Here is a 17621-nt window from a genome sequence, read left to right as displayed (position 1 = left end):
GTCTGTAATTTCTATAAAATTTATTGTGTACACAAGTTTCCACCAGTGAGAAGAGCTTCTCATATCCCCCAAAATCAAGTCGTATTTTAAGTTTCTTTAGCCAAGTCCACTAATTGACTTGAAAACAAGAACTGAGAGCTTAAACTTTATGTTGTATTGGGAATCAATAAAATAATCAGTGTACACAGCTTGTTATCTGCAGCCCATTTGCTGAATGTCTGAGCTGCTATATGCTGTATTAATTGCATCCTTTTTTAGGATCAATGTTTAGAACCACAAAAAACATGTTTATAAAAATTCATCCGATAGCAATGAGGTAAGAATGGAAGCCCAAAGATTACTGGAAAGCCTACTGCCTCAGCTAGCTTTACAATATCTTGCATTCAGTTATATCAAAAGCAGCAAGATATAAATCCATATTACAAATGCTTGTTTTTCATCAGAGAACGTAGGCCAGTGCTGTTTCTTTTTACCAGGTAGTTTAAAATCTGAAAATCCTCAGGCACTGTCTAGGTCAGCAGTACTTGGAAACAATTCCTTGCTAGCTCAGAAGGTTTTTCTAAAAATACAGATTTAACACCAACTGGCATTTTTAAATAATTTTGTGTAGGGAAAAGTTTTTCTCAAGCTTAGAATGCTGTTCTAATATGAAGGACACAATGGCTTCTTGTGAAGCACTGACAATCACAGAAACACACTTAAGTTACTCTTCTCTCTCCTTTGCAATTCTTAAATAAAGCTCTGCTTCAGATGGCATGTTATATGCTTTTCTGTCTAGTATTTGTAGCACATAATATCTGTCTAGTTTCCCTTTCTGTACCACGAATAGACTGAATTCAGGAATAGGAGAGCAGTTATGCAACTCAAAAAGCAGAAGCACAGGTAGCTCCAGGTGAACTTTTTGGCAAAGCAAACAGTTGATCTTGCTACTACAGATTGCAGAACAATGAAGCTGTTTACCTGTATGGTATATCAAGAAAGATTGTCTCTCAAATTTCCATGAAAATATCTATCTTGTAAAAATTTAAGTTTGGCACACAGATAACTTTCAAGGTTTACAACACTGTCCTTATTTGTCAAGACCTGGTGTGCGGGAGGTGGGAAGGTTTTACAGTTCTTCTTTCCAGACACTGAGTTTCTAATATAGACATTTATTCTTCAAATGGCTGGAAGCACTCTTCTTGTTGTCCAGTTCAGTTTTCTCTCTTCTCATTAAATGTAGCCATTAGATCACAGCTGTCAATATAACTCTCCTGTAACATTAATCTTGACCTTGCTTGTGCCTCCTCCTGGAATTTCATATTCCAGCTCTTAGAAAAGCTATGAATATCACCAGCAGTCCCTCTGAGGTCTTGGGAGTTTTACTTACACATTCAGTAGGACTTTTGTATTCCCTCTCCAGCCACAAATGCCAGTTTTGCCTTTATTTCAACGTCATCATCTTTACTGATAACCCCGGCAAAATATTTACTTAGCTTTGAACTACCAAGAGCCTTACTTCCATTCTCTTTTTTGGTGTGTGCATATCTAAAGAGCAATCTTTAGCACCACTTACAAAAGCAACACACTATTATCCTGTAAGTGCTAATTAGCTAATAGCTAATTATTCCTAATAGCATTTAATATATGACTGGCAGCCTATGATACATTTCTAGTGTTAGTCATATAATTCAGCATGCTATAACGACTTGGATGGAGAAAGGGGGACTAGATGTACAGTTGCATGCATTAGAGATACACCAGCTAGATCTACAAGAACAAGCCTTCTTTTCAGATATTTGTAATCAGCATTTCCCACCCTCCAGCCAAAAAAGTTCTATACAATTTTTATTTCATGAAACCTATATACAAGTGTGAAGACAGAGAGAATGCTGTTAATGTCATCTAACACATGGACTCATTTTTCTGGTGAAATGCCAAAGGACAGGTTGCACTGTCTGTACTAAGTTCAGATAAGAGTGATTAAAACAAACGCAACAAATTATCCGTTGGTTTCTGCAAAGGTCTGGGAAAGTTAATGTGAGTCACACAGCCTATTTGAATTCCCAACAGCATTTACACAATAATGCAGACTGTATCATTATATGAATTATGGGAATCTGAACCACTCATCTGTTAGCAAGGCATACAGCTTCTAATTAAGCGCACGCTTAAATTAAAGCGCTGACACTGAAGCAGACGGTTCCCTATTCTATAAATACCATCTCCTCTGACACACTTCAAACCACGGCCTCACAGGACACGGCCCAGGCGGGGCCGGCCGGGGATGCCGCGGGCCCTGACGGGCAGCCGCCGGGCCCAGGAGCCGCTCCCGCCCGGTGCGGGTTGCAGGCTGGTACACGGCGCACCGCCGGCAAGCGGCGCAGGGCTCGGGCGGACCGACCCCGCCACTTTGGCTGACTCCGCAGCGCCCGCCCGCGCAGGAGGCCGTCGCCCCGGCGGCGCGGCAGCCCAGCGCGCATGAACCGCTGACGGCACCGCGGTCCCCCGCAAGGCGCCTCCACAGCACCGCACTGCCCCACGACCCGGGCCGAGCTACACACTGCGGCTCCACGCTGCGCCGCCACCGCCCCCATTCGGAACTGCAGCCACACCTGGAGGCCCCGCAGGGCGGAGTAAGCGGCTCCGCCACACCCCAGCCGGCTCTGTGCGCATGCGCCCTGCTTCTCCACCAGTGGGGGTGACGTTAGACCTCCTGGCCGCGAGGAGGCGCCGCACTGCGGCGCCTTGCCAGGTTCCTCTCCGTCCCCCCCCCGCCTCCTGCGGATTCTGGGAAGGGAGGGGGGGCGAGGGCGTCTCCCGGTGGCGTCACTCCCAGCATGCAGCGTGGCCCGCTCCTGCCCCTGCTGCCGCCGCCGCTGCTGCCGGGGGGAGAAGATGGCGGAGGGAGGCGCGGCGGATCTGGAGACTCAGCGCACGGACGTCGCGGCGCTGCTGAAAACCGCCCTCCGCAAGGGCGACACCTGGTGAGGGAGGGGCGGGGGGCCCGGGCCGATCTGCGCGGACTGCTCCCTTCGTCCCCGGCGTCGCTTGGCTGGCGGAGGGACCGACCTCCTTTCCCTCAGCCCTCCCAGCTCCTGAGGGCGGCTCGGCCGCCCGCGTGCGCAGGGGGCTGCCGGGAGAGGGGAGGGGGGCGGGCGGGCTGCAGAGGGAGAGGGGGCAGCACCTCTTCCTCCGCTTCCCGCCGCCCGGGTCCCTCAGCCCCGTCAAGAGGGGACCGGCCGCCTCGTTGCGGCGGCTCCCGCCTTGGCTTGGGCTGCTGGCGGCCGGCAGGGCAGGGCCGCGCCGCGGAGACGCCCGGCGGGGGCAGGCACCGAGGTCAGCTCCCTGCCGGGCGGCGGGGGAGGGGACGGGAGGGAAGGGAGCGGCGTGACTGGCGGGGCGCGGAGCCGGATGGCGGCCGCTGCCAGCGAGGGGCCCGGAGGCCGCGGGGGGCTTGTTGGACGGCGCGGGGAGAAGTGCTGAAGCGGGGATTGAGGCGGCGGACGGGGTGTCCGCTCTGCTCCCGGGCATTTCTTCCATTATCCAGGCTGAAAGGACGAAACGGCCCCGGCGTCACTTTCAAGTTGTCAGAAATTATATCTGTACCCTGGGTGGGGATGCCCTGAAGGCCTTCCATGGCAGTAATAAGCCTGAAATTTAAATTTTATTTTGACTGCGAACGTGTTAAAACTGCCTAAGAAACAGCCCCCCAAGGTGCAAACAGCGCCTGATGATGCCCGTTCGACAATAAACGTTTAAAAATATACGTTTTATGGGTCAGTCGAAAATATTTCTTAGTGTGCCATACAGATCGCCAACTGAATGATCCATGGTTGAAAAGAATTAGGTTAAATAAATACCTCTTTCTAGCATATATTTGGTAATCGAGCTTTTGTAGCGGCAGGGCTCTGAGGCCAGGAAATGGGAGGGTTTTTTTTAAGAGGGGGAAGAAAAAAGGAACTGACACTTCTTCCACCACTCAACCTCTTAATCTCTTCCTGTGTGAAACTGTCACCCAGAGACAAAGGCTGAAGCATTAACTTACTGAAAACTGAGTATGAATACACAAAAGTGGAACTTGCCCACCTCATTTCAGCTGTCATCACTCACTGTTCCAGTTCTATAAAAGACTATATTTAACAGTGTTGATACTGCAGCATGTGTCAGAAGCATGCATTCTGATGCATTATTCAAATACTGCTGAGTATATATTCAGTTTTGGCATACGAACAGACTGCACTTAAATTGAAAAAGTATGAGCAACTAGAAAAAGAAAATCAATTCTCATGGTAGTGTTGATAATGACCAGCAGTAGTAAAAGGGTGCTCAACCTTGTAATCTTTTGAGAATTTTTGTTATGGTTCTGTTAGGTACTTTCCAAGTACTAAAAAATGTCACTAGCAGTTAATATTGTTCAAAGTGAAAGTAACCGTATGACAAGTTTACATGATGACTAAAACAGCAAGTTTACTGTGCTTTATTTTTATTAGTATATTAAGTGTTGTAACATGAAAAAATCAGTTAAGTAGAAAAAGCTTCTGAATGTTGTCTGAACATTATATTTAGATGTGATTATGACACAGATATTCATCAAGTGTTTTAAGACTGAATAAGCTATGGCAAAGTCCTATTAACTTTGACTCACGAACTATTAAATCTAGCTACATAAGTGCATACACACGTTTGTTCAAAGGATTAATACTTAGAGCTTTAGGTATTTAACTTCACAAATTAAGGGATATGTTTAGTCCAAATGTCTTTTTGAGAGGTGTTTTGTCAGTAGCTTTTTTATCTTTTGTGGCATCAGTAAGGAAATAGAACAGATAAAGTGCATGCTCTAAGTCATGATTCAAAATTGCAATTTTCATTTGCTCAATAGTAAATATTGTTGAAAAAATTTGAGCAATGCCAAATCAGCCTGTTCTGTTTGAGTGTTAAAGTACAGTTCTTTTGAAATTACTGGCTTATACTGAAAATCTTGCCCATGGTCTTCAGAATTTAGAATGTAGAGAACAATAAGCTGTATAAAAAGAGTATAAAGCTTTGGGGCTTTCCTCTTAAGAAAAAAGGAAATAAAGAATAGGACAAAGAGAGGCAAGTCTTGCAGTATCTATAAAGAGGGCATTGAATTTCTTCATTAGTTCTTCATGAGCAATGCAGAGAGAAAGAAGTGAAACTGATTTGAAATGCAATGTTTTTAGAGTTAAGTATTGTGAAAGAATTGACAGAATCAGGAAACATTTGAGCAGGCCATTTAGTAAGTTGTAGTGTTGGTTTCATTGGATGTTTTTAAGAGTAGCTTGGACATAGTATGGGTTAATATGTATTGTTTCAGTGGACAGACAAGTTTAGTATCTTTTGACTATTCTGTCCTCAGGGACAAGATTTTGGGCTAGTTTGTCCCGATGGTCTGTTCATAAATTAGTAAACTAGGAGAGACTGAGGATTCTTCCATCTCTCCATTTATCTTATTTTCCTAAACATACATTAAATTAACACAAAATTTAAACTTTTCCAAGTAAGAACCTCCTTATGAGTTGTTTTAAATTATGTTGACTGCTGTTAGTGTATTCAGGAGAAAAAACACACTGTCATTCCACAGAACTTGCATGATATATGTCTTTCTTCTTGCAATGTTGTACAAAGGACCATCAGGTTCTGTGGTTGAAAGACCTGGTATTCTGTTTTGGAAGAAAATAAGTGCTGTATTTCGTTGTATATCTCACAGTTTTGGGATCTGATATGATTACTACTCAGCCTTTTGAAATTCTACTGATACTTGACAAATGAGAATTTTTATTGTTTGTGCAGATTTTAACCTCTCATTTAGAAACATAATATTGGTTGTTACAGCCGCAGACAAATTTGAACTCAATCAGTGTCTTCCTGTATCTGCTCAGAAATTGAAGAGCTGTTACTGTTCATCAGTTTTTTAGCCACTGTATAATTTGCATGATCAAGTGGTCTTGGCGATGTTATTTAATGCCTTTGGAGCTGCAGTGATATTCTTGAGAACCTTGCCAACTTTTCTGTTTTTTACAGTGTCACTGAGGTACAGTTCTTAGTACTGAAAGTTATTGATCTTGGAACAGTATTCTTGAAGACCTGGTGAAGACAGTCAGTTCTTGTGTGTGATTTCTTGTGTGATATCTCTGTAATTTCCTTCCCATATTGAGGTATAGTTTCTTGTCTTTAAGACAACTTCCAGCCCTGCTTTCCCTGTAGTTCCTGTTCTTCTGTGACTGTCTTAGTCAGAGATGTTGTCTCAGTTAGTTAAGTGTGACATTAGAAATTATTTCATACTGTTTACTTTGTTACTGCTTACACATGTTGGCTCTCCATGGTCTAGGATATGAGACCACGTTTCTCGCCTTTGAGTATCACCTGCCAATAAATGGTTCACTTATAGTGGCTTATAATGGCTAACAGCCATTATGGTGGCTTTAGCCATCAGCTTCACCACTTTTTCTCTCCCTGTCTTCTAGAGTTTCCCCACTGTGCTTCTTTCATCTATTTCTTGCAATAGCAATTTGTGAGCAGATAAGAACATAGATGTTATTTGTACTTTCAAAAGGAGTAACTTGAGAAAAGATTAGGCAGTTACAGTGGACAAATGACTATCACAAGGAGTGTATTTGGTGGCTAAGGGAACAAATGCAATCTTTAGATGTTTGAATAGAGAATACTGAGTAGCAGCACAAAGATGTACTGTATACAATAATGTATTAGTGGAAGCATTCATACAGTCCACATACCACAGAAGGTGCTCATTTGGAACAGGTTAAAAAATCTCGACATCTAATTGGGAAGGCAGAAGCCTTGCCTTTCAGAGAAGAGCTTCAAGAGCCTTTGTGTGTTTTGATAGAATGTTGAGTCCTGTGCTGAAACACTTAGATGTCTTCTAGTGTAAGGATTTTAGACAAGCAGATAAAGATTTAAGACAGTCTATGTAAACTGAAGCTGCTCAGGATTAGACCAGAGTGATGTTGTTTTCTAGCCCTTATAGCAAATGAATTTTGGTACCAGATATCACTTTACAGAGTGATGACATAGATTCTTAATCTGTTCTTGATTTTTAAGACTTGCAAATTATGAAAACTACAGAAGTGTAGTATTTTGTGTTCTTTCAGATGTGTCTCTGATGCATATAACTTCTGAAGTTCTGGTGAGTCCAGAGGGAGTACTCTTGTTATCTGTAGAGGGCATTTATTTGAAGGTGAAGAAAATACTCTTTTTTGCACTGTGAGAATTTTATTGGCTGTTTAATTGTAAAACTTGATCACTGAAGATAATAAATAAAATTTTAAGTGGGGTAAAAATCCTTCCCAATGGATGATCAGTAGATATGAAAACTTCAACCTTAAAGTGCTTCCTTTCCAGAAGCGTATTTAAAGAATTTTTCTACCAACAATGTACTAGCATTTTAATTCTGGTTGCAATGAAAACTTAGGAATCTTGATGAAAAGGCATATGAAGCCCTACTTGGAAACCCTGCATTGCCTGTCATTGATGATAGCCTTGATGCTGAAGTGCATAGCTTTAATAGCATTTTACACTGTGGTCTTCTTAGTGTTTTCCACATTTGATCATCCATCATTGTGCAGTACATGAGCAGAATCTAGATTGAACATTAATGGAAAATTTCACTTGATTTCACTTAGAGCATGATGTGATATTATGGACCTACACCTCAGTAACATTTGGAATAATAATATCCTAAACCCTTCTGATGGCTTCATATGTTGAGAAACAAGGAATACTATGTCAGTGTTCAAACAATAGAATTGAGAATTGGCTGCTTTTTCTTTCAAATGAGGTTTAAGTTGATGATTTTTTACTTTAAAACCTTGTGGTTGAAGCTTTACATTAGATTTAGAATCACAGAATCATAGAATCATTTTGGTTGGAAGAGACGCTTAAGGTTGTCGAGTCCAACCATAACCTAACTCTGGCACTAAACCATGTCTGTAGGAACCTCATCTATGCGCCTTTTAAACACCTCCAGGGATGTGACTCAACCACTTCGCTGGGCAGCCTGTTCCAATGCCTGACAACCCTTTAGGTGAAGAAATGTTTACTGATACCCAATCTAAATCTCCCCTGGTGCAACTTGAGGCCATTTCTCTTGTTGTATCACTTGCTACTTTGGGAGAAGAGACCAACACCCTCCATGCTGCAACCTCCTTTCAGGTAGTTGTAGATAGCGATAAGGTCTCCCCTCAGCCTCCTTTTCTCCGGGCTAAATAGCCCCATCTCCCTCAGCTGCTCCTCATCAGATTTGTGCTCCAGACCCTTCACCAGCTTCGTTGCCCTTCTCTGAATTCAGTCCAGCACCTCAATGTCTTTCTTATGACGAGGGGCCCAAAACAACACAAGGTAGGGCCTCACCAGCACCAAGTACAGTGGGACAGTCACTTCTCTAGACCTGCTGGCCACACTATTCCTGATACAAGCCAGGATGCTGTTGGCCTTTTTGGCCACCTGGGCACACTGCTGGCTCATGTTCAGCTGGCTGTCGATCAACACCCCCAGATCCCTCTCTGCCAGGCAACTTTCCAGACACTCTTCCCTGAGCCTGCAGCGCTGCCTGGGGTTGTTGTGACCCAAGCGCAGGACCCGCATTTGGCATTGTTAAATCTTATACAATTGGCCTCAGCCCAACGATCCAGCCAGTCTAGATCCCTCTGTATGGCCTTCCTACCCTCCAGAAGATCAACACTCCCACCCAATTTGGTGTTGTTTGCAAACTTACTGTGAGTGCACTCAATCTCTTTGTCCAGATCATTTGTCTCACTGCATGTGGAATGGTGCAGCATTTCACCAACAACTTTTTAAATTTTTCTGGGAGTATACTTACAATGGAAATATGTAGGTGCCACTTTCTTCTGTTAATTGATTAGGCAGCATGACAGCATGTTAAAAGAAAAATCATGTTTGTGTCAGGCTTTTGCCTGAAAATTAGAAGTGAAAGATTGATTTAGGATTAGATTATTTTTTAACGTGAAATCTTTCCTTAAATGGAAAATGTATAAGTGTATAAAAAAATACTTATATGGTTATTATTGTAATGTTCGCACTGAAATTTTAAAATAAAAATGCAGTCCATTAATTTTGGCTGAATTAGGCTTTTTGATCAGCCTCTTGGTATGTGTGAAGTGCTACTTAGGCTACTGCCTCAGCGGGAACTGAGCATGGGGAGCTGTGGGGAGAACTGGATTGATTACCTTAGTTGATTTGAAATTATCTCTGTGCATATAGTTGAACAAAGCTTTTATTTCTGAAGAGGAACATGAAATATTTAGACTAATATTTCTTAAAAATGGGAGATAAATGATATATTTTTTTTCTGTGTTTGACAACTGATTTTTTTTTTTCTTATGTATTTACCCACATTTTAGATAAAATTATGGTTTGGTTTCTATGTGGTAGAGTAGAATAATTATCATTATCTTGGAACTTTCCAGAATTTGTAATTCTGAAAGAATTTAATTTTGAAGGCATCTATTAATCATGAGTGTACTTAGTTAAGGAATTTTGGCTAGCCTAATCAAAGTAGAATTACAGGTGCAAACCCATTCTTATGTTTCTTATTTTTATAGTTGCAGTTGTGCAATAACTAAAATTGGATGCTGTGTCTTTAAACAGGAGTCCTAATTTGCTTTCAGCAAGACAGTTGTTCCAGTTTGTCCTCAGTATTGTTTAATCTGTACTCATGTACAGCAAGGAGGGTAAAAAAAATCCTCACCTGTCTCTCTGGACAATTTGCACAATTTTGCTGTTAAAAGTGAAATAGCTTGTGTTCAGAAGATATGATGTCCCAGCAGTACACAGTGATGGAATGAGTGTCTCTCTGTGAAGTGCCTTTATTGTGTATTAAAGTTAACTGCTTTGACTTAGAAGTCAAAGGACTGACCTTGCAGTCAATATAAATAAATCTAGGTTACATGTTATTTAATTCTGTCCATATATAACCAAGGAATGCATTCAGAATGCATTTGACAGCAATGGGAAATACCAAGATCGTAGTCATGCTGTTGAAATATTTTTCTCTCAACCTGGGTGTTAAGGTAAAGAATGAATGCCTTTGTACATCTGTAATGTTTATACTATGTAAATAAGGTTTAGTAAATCAAAATGTGCAGTAAACCACAGGTGAAGTTAAATTACATGAAAAAGTTACAAACTATGAGAGAATTATCAAAATCAATTAGCAGGTTTCCTGTTAGTACTATTATTTTCTTTTGTTGAGTGAACAATGTCCATATGTGGTCATGCAGCTGCAAAATTTTAAAGCTTGTATACATTTATTACTGATTCTTATTATTTCTTGAATTTTTCTTTAAGAAATGAAAGTGCATTTACATGTGTTGTAATAGCTTCATTCTTTTGTTCTTGTAAGTTATTGTACAAAGGCTATAAGTAATCCCATTTTGGGCTTCCCAAAGGCTCTACACTTGGTCATTCATAAGGATACAGTCTTTTATTGGTAAATTTAATTGACTGACCTAATATGAACATATATTTGGATATAAGGCATGGCTATCAACTGGTCATTGTGTTTTAATATTTTGAATATTTTGTATAGGAGTAAAAGAACCAAAATACTCGTTGCTGGTATGCCTATATTGAGAAAGATAATAAAATAAGTACTCTATAATTTGTAAATTATATTGAAGGAACTCTAAATCCACTAATTGATGAGAATGCAACCAGGAACCAGACTAAGGGCCCATAATCACAGAAATGAGCAGTAAATGTAAATGCCAGAAAAAAAATCACGATTTAATCCCCTTCAATGGGACCCAAAGAATAATAACATCTGCAGTAAACTTTTTTCTCAGTTGTATTGACTGTAGGGGCTGTATGAAGGTGGAATACCTGATCTAAACTCATCCTAAATATAGATTTGGTCTGTTAAGTGTTTTCTGCTAAAGCAAGTTTAAAATAGCTATGACTTTAACTTTTTAATCTTTGTTTACAATATTTCTAAACAAAGCTTGTTTGCTTCTAACCATGAGAATGAAGTAAAATAGCGCATTTTTTTTATAGTTTTGAGGAATATATTCTTTTGCAATAAAATAATACTAACTAAAAATAGTTTAAGGTCAAAAGTAATCTGTGCTTTGAAAACGACCTAAGCATAGGAAAACAGAGGGAAGTAGGTTGAAATGTTATGCATTGTGCTTGGTAATTGTCAATACTTGCCAATAAAATGTTAAAATAAAATAATTATGTAATGAAAAGTTGTGCCAAAATGAGAATATAATATTGGCAAATAGCTTCTGTATGGAATGAGCTAGGTATGACCAACTGTTGTCATTGTTTTTCGATGAAATGAAGTTACGTGTAGTATCAGAAGATATCAAGGAACATTCTGATACTATTTTTCAACCCCTTTGCGTGATCAATGGACTCACATTAGCCTGAATTATGATTGAAAGATGAGCAAATGCAATCTGTGAGGACCCGCAGACCTCAAATAAAGCCTTTTGTCATCTGGAAGGAGAATGTTGTTGTTTATATTTACAAGATTCAGAATTTCATCTTTTATTTCATTCTCTGCAGTGATAACACTGAATCCTTATGACAGCAAAACCTATTGTCTATCAAAGGGAGAACATACATTCTGGTAAAATATGTTATGTGCTCCACTTATCATTGCACGGGTTTTCCATGTCTTAATTATCAGAACAAATTCCAGTGTTGTGGAATGTTCTAAAGATATTCTGCAAATTGTGATATGTTGCATGTCTGCAGAGGTAGTATAGATCTTGGTTATACAGGCTCCTCTTGTGCTCTGGAGGGATATGAGGTTTTCATGCAATCATGGAATATCTCAAGTTGGGAGGGACCTACAAGGATCATTGAGACCAGCTCCCTGCTCCTGGCAGGACCACCTAAAGCTAAACCATATGACTGAGTGCATCATCCGGACACTCCTTGAACTCTGACAGGCTTGGTGCTGTGGCTGCAGCCCTGGGGAACAATCTTTTCCTTATGTCCAATCTGAATTTCCCTGATGCAGCTTCATTCAATTTTTTCATGTTTTATTCCATATCTGGCATTTCAGGGGACTCAAGTATAAATTGTGCCTTGTATATTACAGTCTGCTTCAGGCGAGCAGATGAGAGCAGAAGGGATCTGAAGATCCACTCAGAAGTAAACACTGAGAACTAAAGAAGGCCAAACGTGAACTGGAAACACGTTCGTGAACATTTTCTATAGTTTTCTTATTCTACTTTCTCAAACAAAATTTAGATCTCTTTAAGGATGCTTAATACAACAAAGTGAAAACACCTTAAAGTAATTAAACTGTGTGAATATTTCCAATATTATTAATACCTGAAGTATCATATTTGAGTATAATTTTCAGCAAATCATACATGCATATTTTTGCTTACTTTTAGGGAAAGATTTGAGGCTATTCCAATATTTATGTATTTCTTTTATCAGCTTCTTGATTCTAAGTGACTTTATTATAATCAAACCTGGTTGTACCATATGCATCAAGCAATTCAAGGTAATTGATTTGTTTGAAATGCCTATAAATGTCAAGCATTTGCTGACTTGGAGTTAATCAGTTCACCTTCTTGTAAAATTTTCTTACTTTTTTAAGGCTTGCCTCTCAAAACAGCATATCTAGAAATTTGAGGTAGTTCTCTCCTTCAGTCTCTGCTACAAATCCTCCAGGTGCATTTTACCACTGAACATGGGTTGGTTATCCTGCTCCCTAGATTGACAGATGACAATCTGAGAGAGCAAAATTTGTGTTTCCTGCTTGAGTGAAATCTTGATTCCATCAGAGTTAAGTAGGAAACATTTCTTCGTCATAGTTTAAAAAAAATTGATAGGATGTATTTTTTAACTTGACTGAAGTATCCTGCGGTAGCTTTCTCAGTCAAGTCCATGATTAAAAAACTACTGTAACATTAGACTGGTTTGGAACTCTTTCCTGTATTAGGTAATAGTGACAAAAATGAAAGCAAAACATTGTACTAAGTTTAACATACAATATTAATTTTATGTCTCTCTTTTACTAAAGCATGGTAGGCTATTTTTGTATCTGGGACAGCACAGATTCAGTGAGGCATATCTGGTCTCAGGTGCATGCTACAAGTTTTTAATAGTCTTCCCCTAAAAAGTGATCAAATCTTACTTAAGAAATAAAGTTTTCACAGATACAGTTCTGTTTACTTGAGCTGTGTCTTTTCCTCTTAAATTACTGAATGTCCCTCAGAGGTAATACATAGTTTTAAGGTGTTTGATTGTACCATGCATACTATAACATTGATGGAAAGATAAGTTGCGTTTTTACAGTTTGCCTTCTCTGTTTTATGTAGATGAGTAGTCTTGTTGATCTTGGTGCGAATGCTACGCTGGATGTGTTCATAATATCAAAAGCTGTAGGCTATAAATTTCTGATTTTTACTTTTTCCCTGAATACTAAAAAGTCTGGATTTTAGCTGTGTACTTTAAGTGCTTTAGCAGTTTTATCCCCTAAGCTGAGTGTGGTGTAATTGCATTAATTTTTTTTTTTCTTTCTTTTAGCATAATCTTTAACATGGTATATCCTTCTTGCATAAAAATGAGGGAAGAGTATGGCATATGAATGCAAATTTCCATTTTCCCTAATCTTACTGCAAAAGTAGTATTACATCTATTGATTAAGAACAAGTTCTTGTAAAGGGGGAAGATTACAGCTACTGTGACTGTATCCCATAAAAACCAAAATAACTTCTCTTACCTGTATCAGGTTTCTTTTGAAGTAAAAGTAGCAGAGTGGTCACTGAAATTTCTAATAAGTATAAAATGTATATATATATATATACATGTGCATATGCGTGCACATCTATACACATATTTCACTGTAAGAATTCACAACTACAGTGTCTGTTAACATTTTTCAAAATCTATACCTGTTTATTTATTTTTTTATTTTATTTTATTTTGCTATATAAATTAATGAAATCTTTCTTTTGCATGTAATGCATGTCACCTCAACATTGTGGTCTAAGAGTTTGCTCTTAAGGATATCTGTCTGAGCAGAAAGACATCCATACTTCTTTAAATTAAGAAATCTAAACAATGTTGGTAGATCCTGAGTCACTTAAAAGCAGTTGTATCTAAATAGAAAACAAATTCATACCCAGAATTACATAATTATCCTGATTACCTTTGTTTATAAAGGATGTTAAGAACTGAGTTTTGGGATAGTGAGTAAGGCAGTACTTTCTAAGCTATCACCTGTGGTCAGCAGGTAGTTTGCTAGTCTCTGCTCAGACATGTAGTGCTCTATCAAATCTATACTATTTCTGTTTCAAGTTTGGTCATTAAGAGTATGATGTGGTCTGTAAGAAATCCTGAGAACTGCCAGTGGCCCATTTGCTCATCCTAATAAAGTGATCTTCCTGGTTCACTCGATTTAAAAATTAGTATGCAGAGTTAGATATATAGTGCTTCATATTACAACTGGTATTCACCAAAGTATTAAGCTTTGCCCTTGGTTACACACAGATTTCATTACGTTCTCTTTTCAGTCTTTTCATTAGTTTTCAGTATGATGCATCTTGCAGAAAATGCATATAGGATCTTATTTGTTTGAAAGTAATCCATTTTAATTATGCTTTGCAGATAATAACTTATTTCTTTACAGTTGCAGAATTCAATCTTAGAATAGTGGTTTGCACCCATTTAGCTTCTTTTTTCAATTGTTCCTCACAGCTATGTCCAAAATACACTAGTCTAACAAAGTATTACTCAGTGAATTCAAGGAAGAATACAGGAAAAGAGAAGGTATCAAGACAAAGTAATTTAAGTAGCTTTCAAACTTTTTGTGCTTCTTCATTCTTCATTTTGCTTTTCTCCATTTTACTACTGGACACACTTTGCTCAGAGAGTCTCAAACTTTATGTGAATTTAGTTGACATTCAGCATTTTTTTTTCCAGGGAAGGAACTTGTCTGTGCTTTTTAGTTATTATCACACATACTTGCGTGATTTATAGGTGACCTTTCAACTTTTTATGCTAGAAATATTAATCTCTTATCTGAGTCTGTAAGTACAAATTCCTGAATTTTAAGAGAAATTATTTAAGTTTTTTGCACTTTTTGTTAGGAAACACAAATGTTACAACTTTTCAGTTAGGAAGAACTGTAAAGAGACATTGCAGAGCAAAATTTGGTTGGTGGCAAAATTAATTGGATGTGGAAAATTAAATTTGATGATGTATTGAAATAGGTAATGGTGAACATTTAAAATCTGAAACAGTGCTTTCTTGCACTGTTAAGTCCAATTATCAAAATTTTCTATTCATCACTATGTTACTGGTGTATGATCAGACATTTAACACAAAATAATTGAAAAGTAATATGCTTCTACAGGAGCAGTAATTTGTTAAACATTAATTAAAACGATGGGCAGTTTGTCTCCGTAATAATTTCCCTTCTGTGTAAAATTATAGTTTTTCTTATTAAAGCTTCATAGTTCATTCAAATTTAGATCAAGTAAGTAGAAACTATGGGATGGAGTGGGAGCCAAGGCTGGCAGGTTTGGCAGTAGAATGGATGCCTGAGGGTGATGGCATTCATAATGACACACAGTTGTGGCTGTTATGGAATAGTGGGATGGCCACAGCAGACGAGAAATATGAGAATGCTGTTGGCTTTGAGTACGTTCATAGGACTGAAAACTTTGTGTATAAAGCAAAAGGCAATGGCGTGTCAGATTAATCAAGTCGATATTCCTTTTTCCATTTATTAAAGAAAAATGAGTCTAATATTAAGAGGCTGTTGTAAGAAGAATTGAGATTTGTACAGGCAGAGTGAAAGAGCTGCATCCCCTGTTTATTGTGTGCCTCCAAAAACATTCTTGCCTTTGTTGAACCAGGTCATATCTAGAGACATCTGCAGCTGCCTATTGATTGTAGAAAAGGAAGCACATATTCTTGCTGTAAAATTTAAAACTAATGTAAGTGTTTTCAATCCCTATGTTGCAGTATTGCTTAGGAGGCCTTTATGATAGTAAAAGTTATAATTTAAAGCTTCTAGTAACAAACATGCTAAGTATTTTAAAGCATACTGCGAAGCTGTTATGGCATTGCTTCACTTCCTCTATCTATTTCCTGATGGCAAACATGGTGTTTTGAAGCGACTATTCAAGTTTTAAAGTTTCAATCTTTGCTTTTGTCTGCTAATCAAAAAAATACAGTTACAGGATTTTGTTGTTTTGTGTTTTTTTTTTTTTTTAATGGAATGCTTGTTTTAAACAGGTGATAATATCAAATTTTAAATTACATGTGGATAGTCACATTATATACCTGTTTTCACAAGCTGGTCATTTTTGATAGTTCAAGTAGTTTCTCATTTAATTTCCCAACGGTTTGAGATTTATGGTTTCATAGGTTTTGCTGCAGTGATCATTAGATTGTCTACTGCATTAGTAGAACAGTGAAAAGTTAATTTCAGAAAAGGTTTTACAGAGAACAGTAAAGCTTTACTTGGATACTTTCCTGTGTTACAAAATGAGGTTTTCTGTACACAGAGATCTGAATTACTTTGTGATGCTCATTGCTTTGTTATGTAGGGCTTACAACTTCGCTGAACAGTACAAACAATTGAAAGTGGTCAAGAAGTGAGTGTATTCTAAATGCATGATTTTTAAAGTGTGAAATGTGTATGGGACTGAAACTTAGATTTGAACTAGATAAGTTTTACCTTTTGTCAGCATTAATAAAGTTTAAATCTGTTTATGTTTGTAATACCCTGCATTTTTATCTTGTTACTGTGTCTTATCCCAAATTTCACTATCTTTAATGCAGCTTAACATTGTGGTGGTTTCCTGTTACGTTTTAAACATGCTCTAAAGAAAACAAAGTATGTCAAGGGAATTCTTCCACAAGACTGAAATAATTAGTGCTGGGCCAGGCTACTTTAGAATGATTCAATATTGTAACATCGTAGTGATGTTAAGTATCTCATCATTCTGGAATAGGACTTCAACCATGCTGTTTCATTATGCATTTGGGGGGGATGCATCGTGCCCAAAACATGCTGTTAAGTCGCTGTTTTTGAGTCTGGTAGTAGTGGAAAGGGGCATTTTTGCAGAAAAATACTCCTCATATACATTTCCTTAACAGTCTTTAAAACTGAGCTACTTTTCTATATAGTTTAAGTTTGAAAAGTAGTTCGGGACTGTTTTCTGACTGCTTTATTAAGTGTTTAAAATTCCAGAAAGAAATTGTGTTGCAAGTGCGAAAACAAAGTTGTATGCGGAACAATTTCAGAAGAGATAGCAACTCGTAGCAGTGATGGCTCTTAAGCAGCCATAACAGGTTGTGACAGTAGAATAGATGTGGGACCAAATGTTAGACTGGGAGGTGGTCAAGGTACATGCTCCAGAGTATGGCTGCCATTGGTGTGCAGTGAGGGAGAAATTTGGTCCCTACCCAAAGTTCTTACACTGGCAGAACCATTTCTGTAGCAGCTGAGACACAGCTTTTCCTTTGCTGTTTATGTTGTTTGCTTAGGGTAGTTATAAGTTAGGGCTAGGAGTAATTTTTTCATAAACTCATTGTTACTGTTGATTTAATCATACTTCAAATCAAGACTGTTTACCATGTGAATTAGGATGGTCTTGTCATAG

At 38.6% G+C, this 17621-nt stretch overlaps 1 protein-coding gene across 5 annotated transcripts in view; it reads left to right on the top strand.

The window, feature by feature from the left end:
• The first annotated feature begins 2755 nt into the window (after positions 1–2755).
• USP15 (ubiquitin specific peptidase 15) overlaps positions 2756–17621 on the top strand; it is a 65945-nt gene continuing 51079 nt past the window's right edge. For all 5 annotated transcript variants that reach the window (XR_002412616.2, XR_010469522.1, XM_005498013.3 and 2 more), the window contains exon 1: positions 2756–2966. Coding sequence is in view for 3 of the 5 variants with exons in the window: in XM_005498013.3 (XP_005498070.1) it covers positions 2878–2966 (89 nt within the window). In the remaining 2 variants the exon portion in view is untranslated. The remainder of the gene's footprint in view (positions 2967–17621) is intronic.

Source organism: Columba livia, chromosome 1 (genome assembly GCF_036013475.1).
Source record: "Columba livia isolate bColLiv1 breed racing homer chromosome 1, bColLiv1.pat.W.v2, whole genome shotgun sequence".
NCBI classification, from domain to species: Eukaryota; Metazoa; Chordata; class Aves; order Columbiformes; family Columbidae; genus Columba; species Columba livia.
This window is presented reverse-complemented; position numbering and strand designations above follow the sequence as displayed.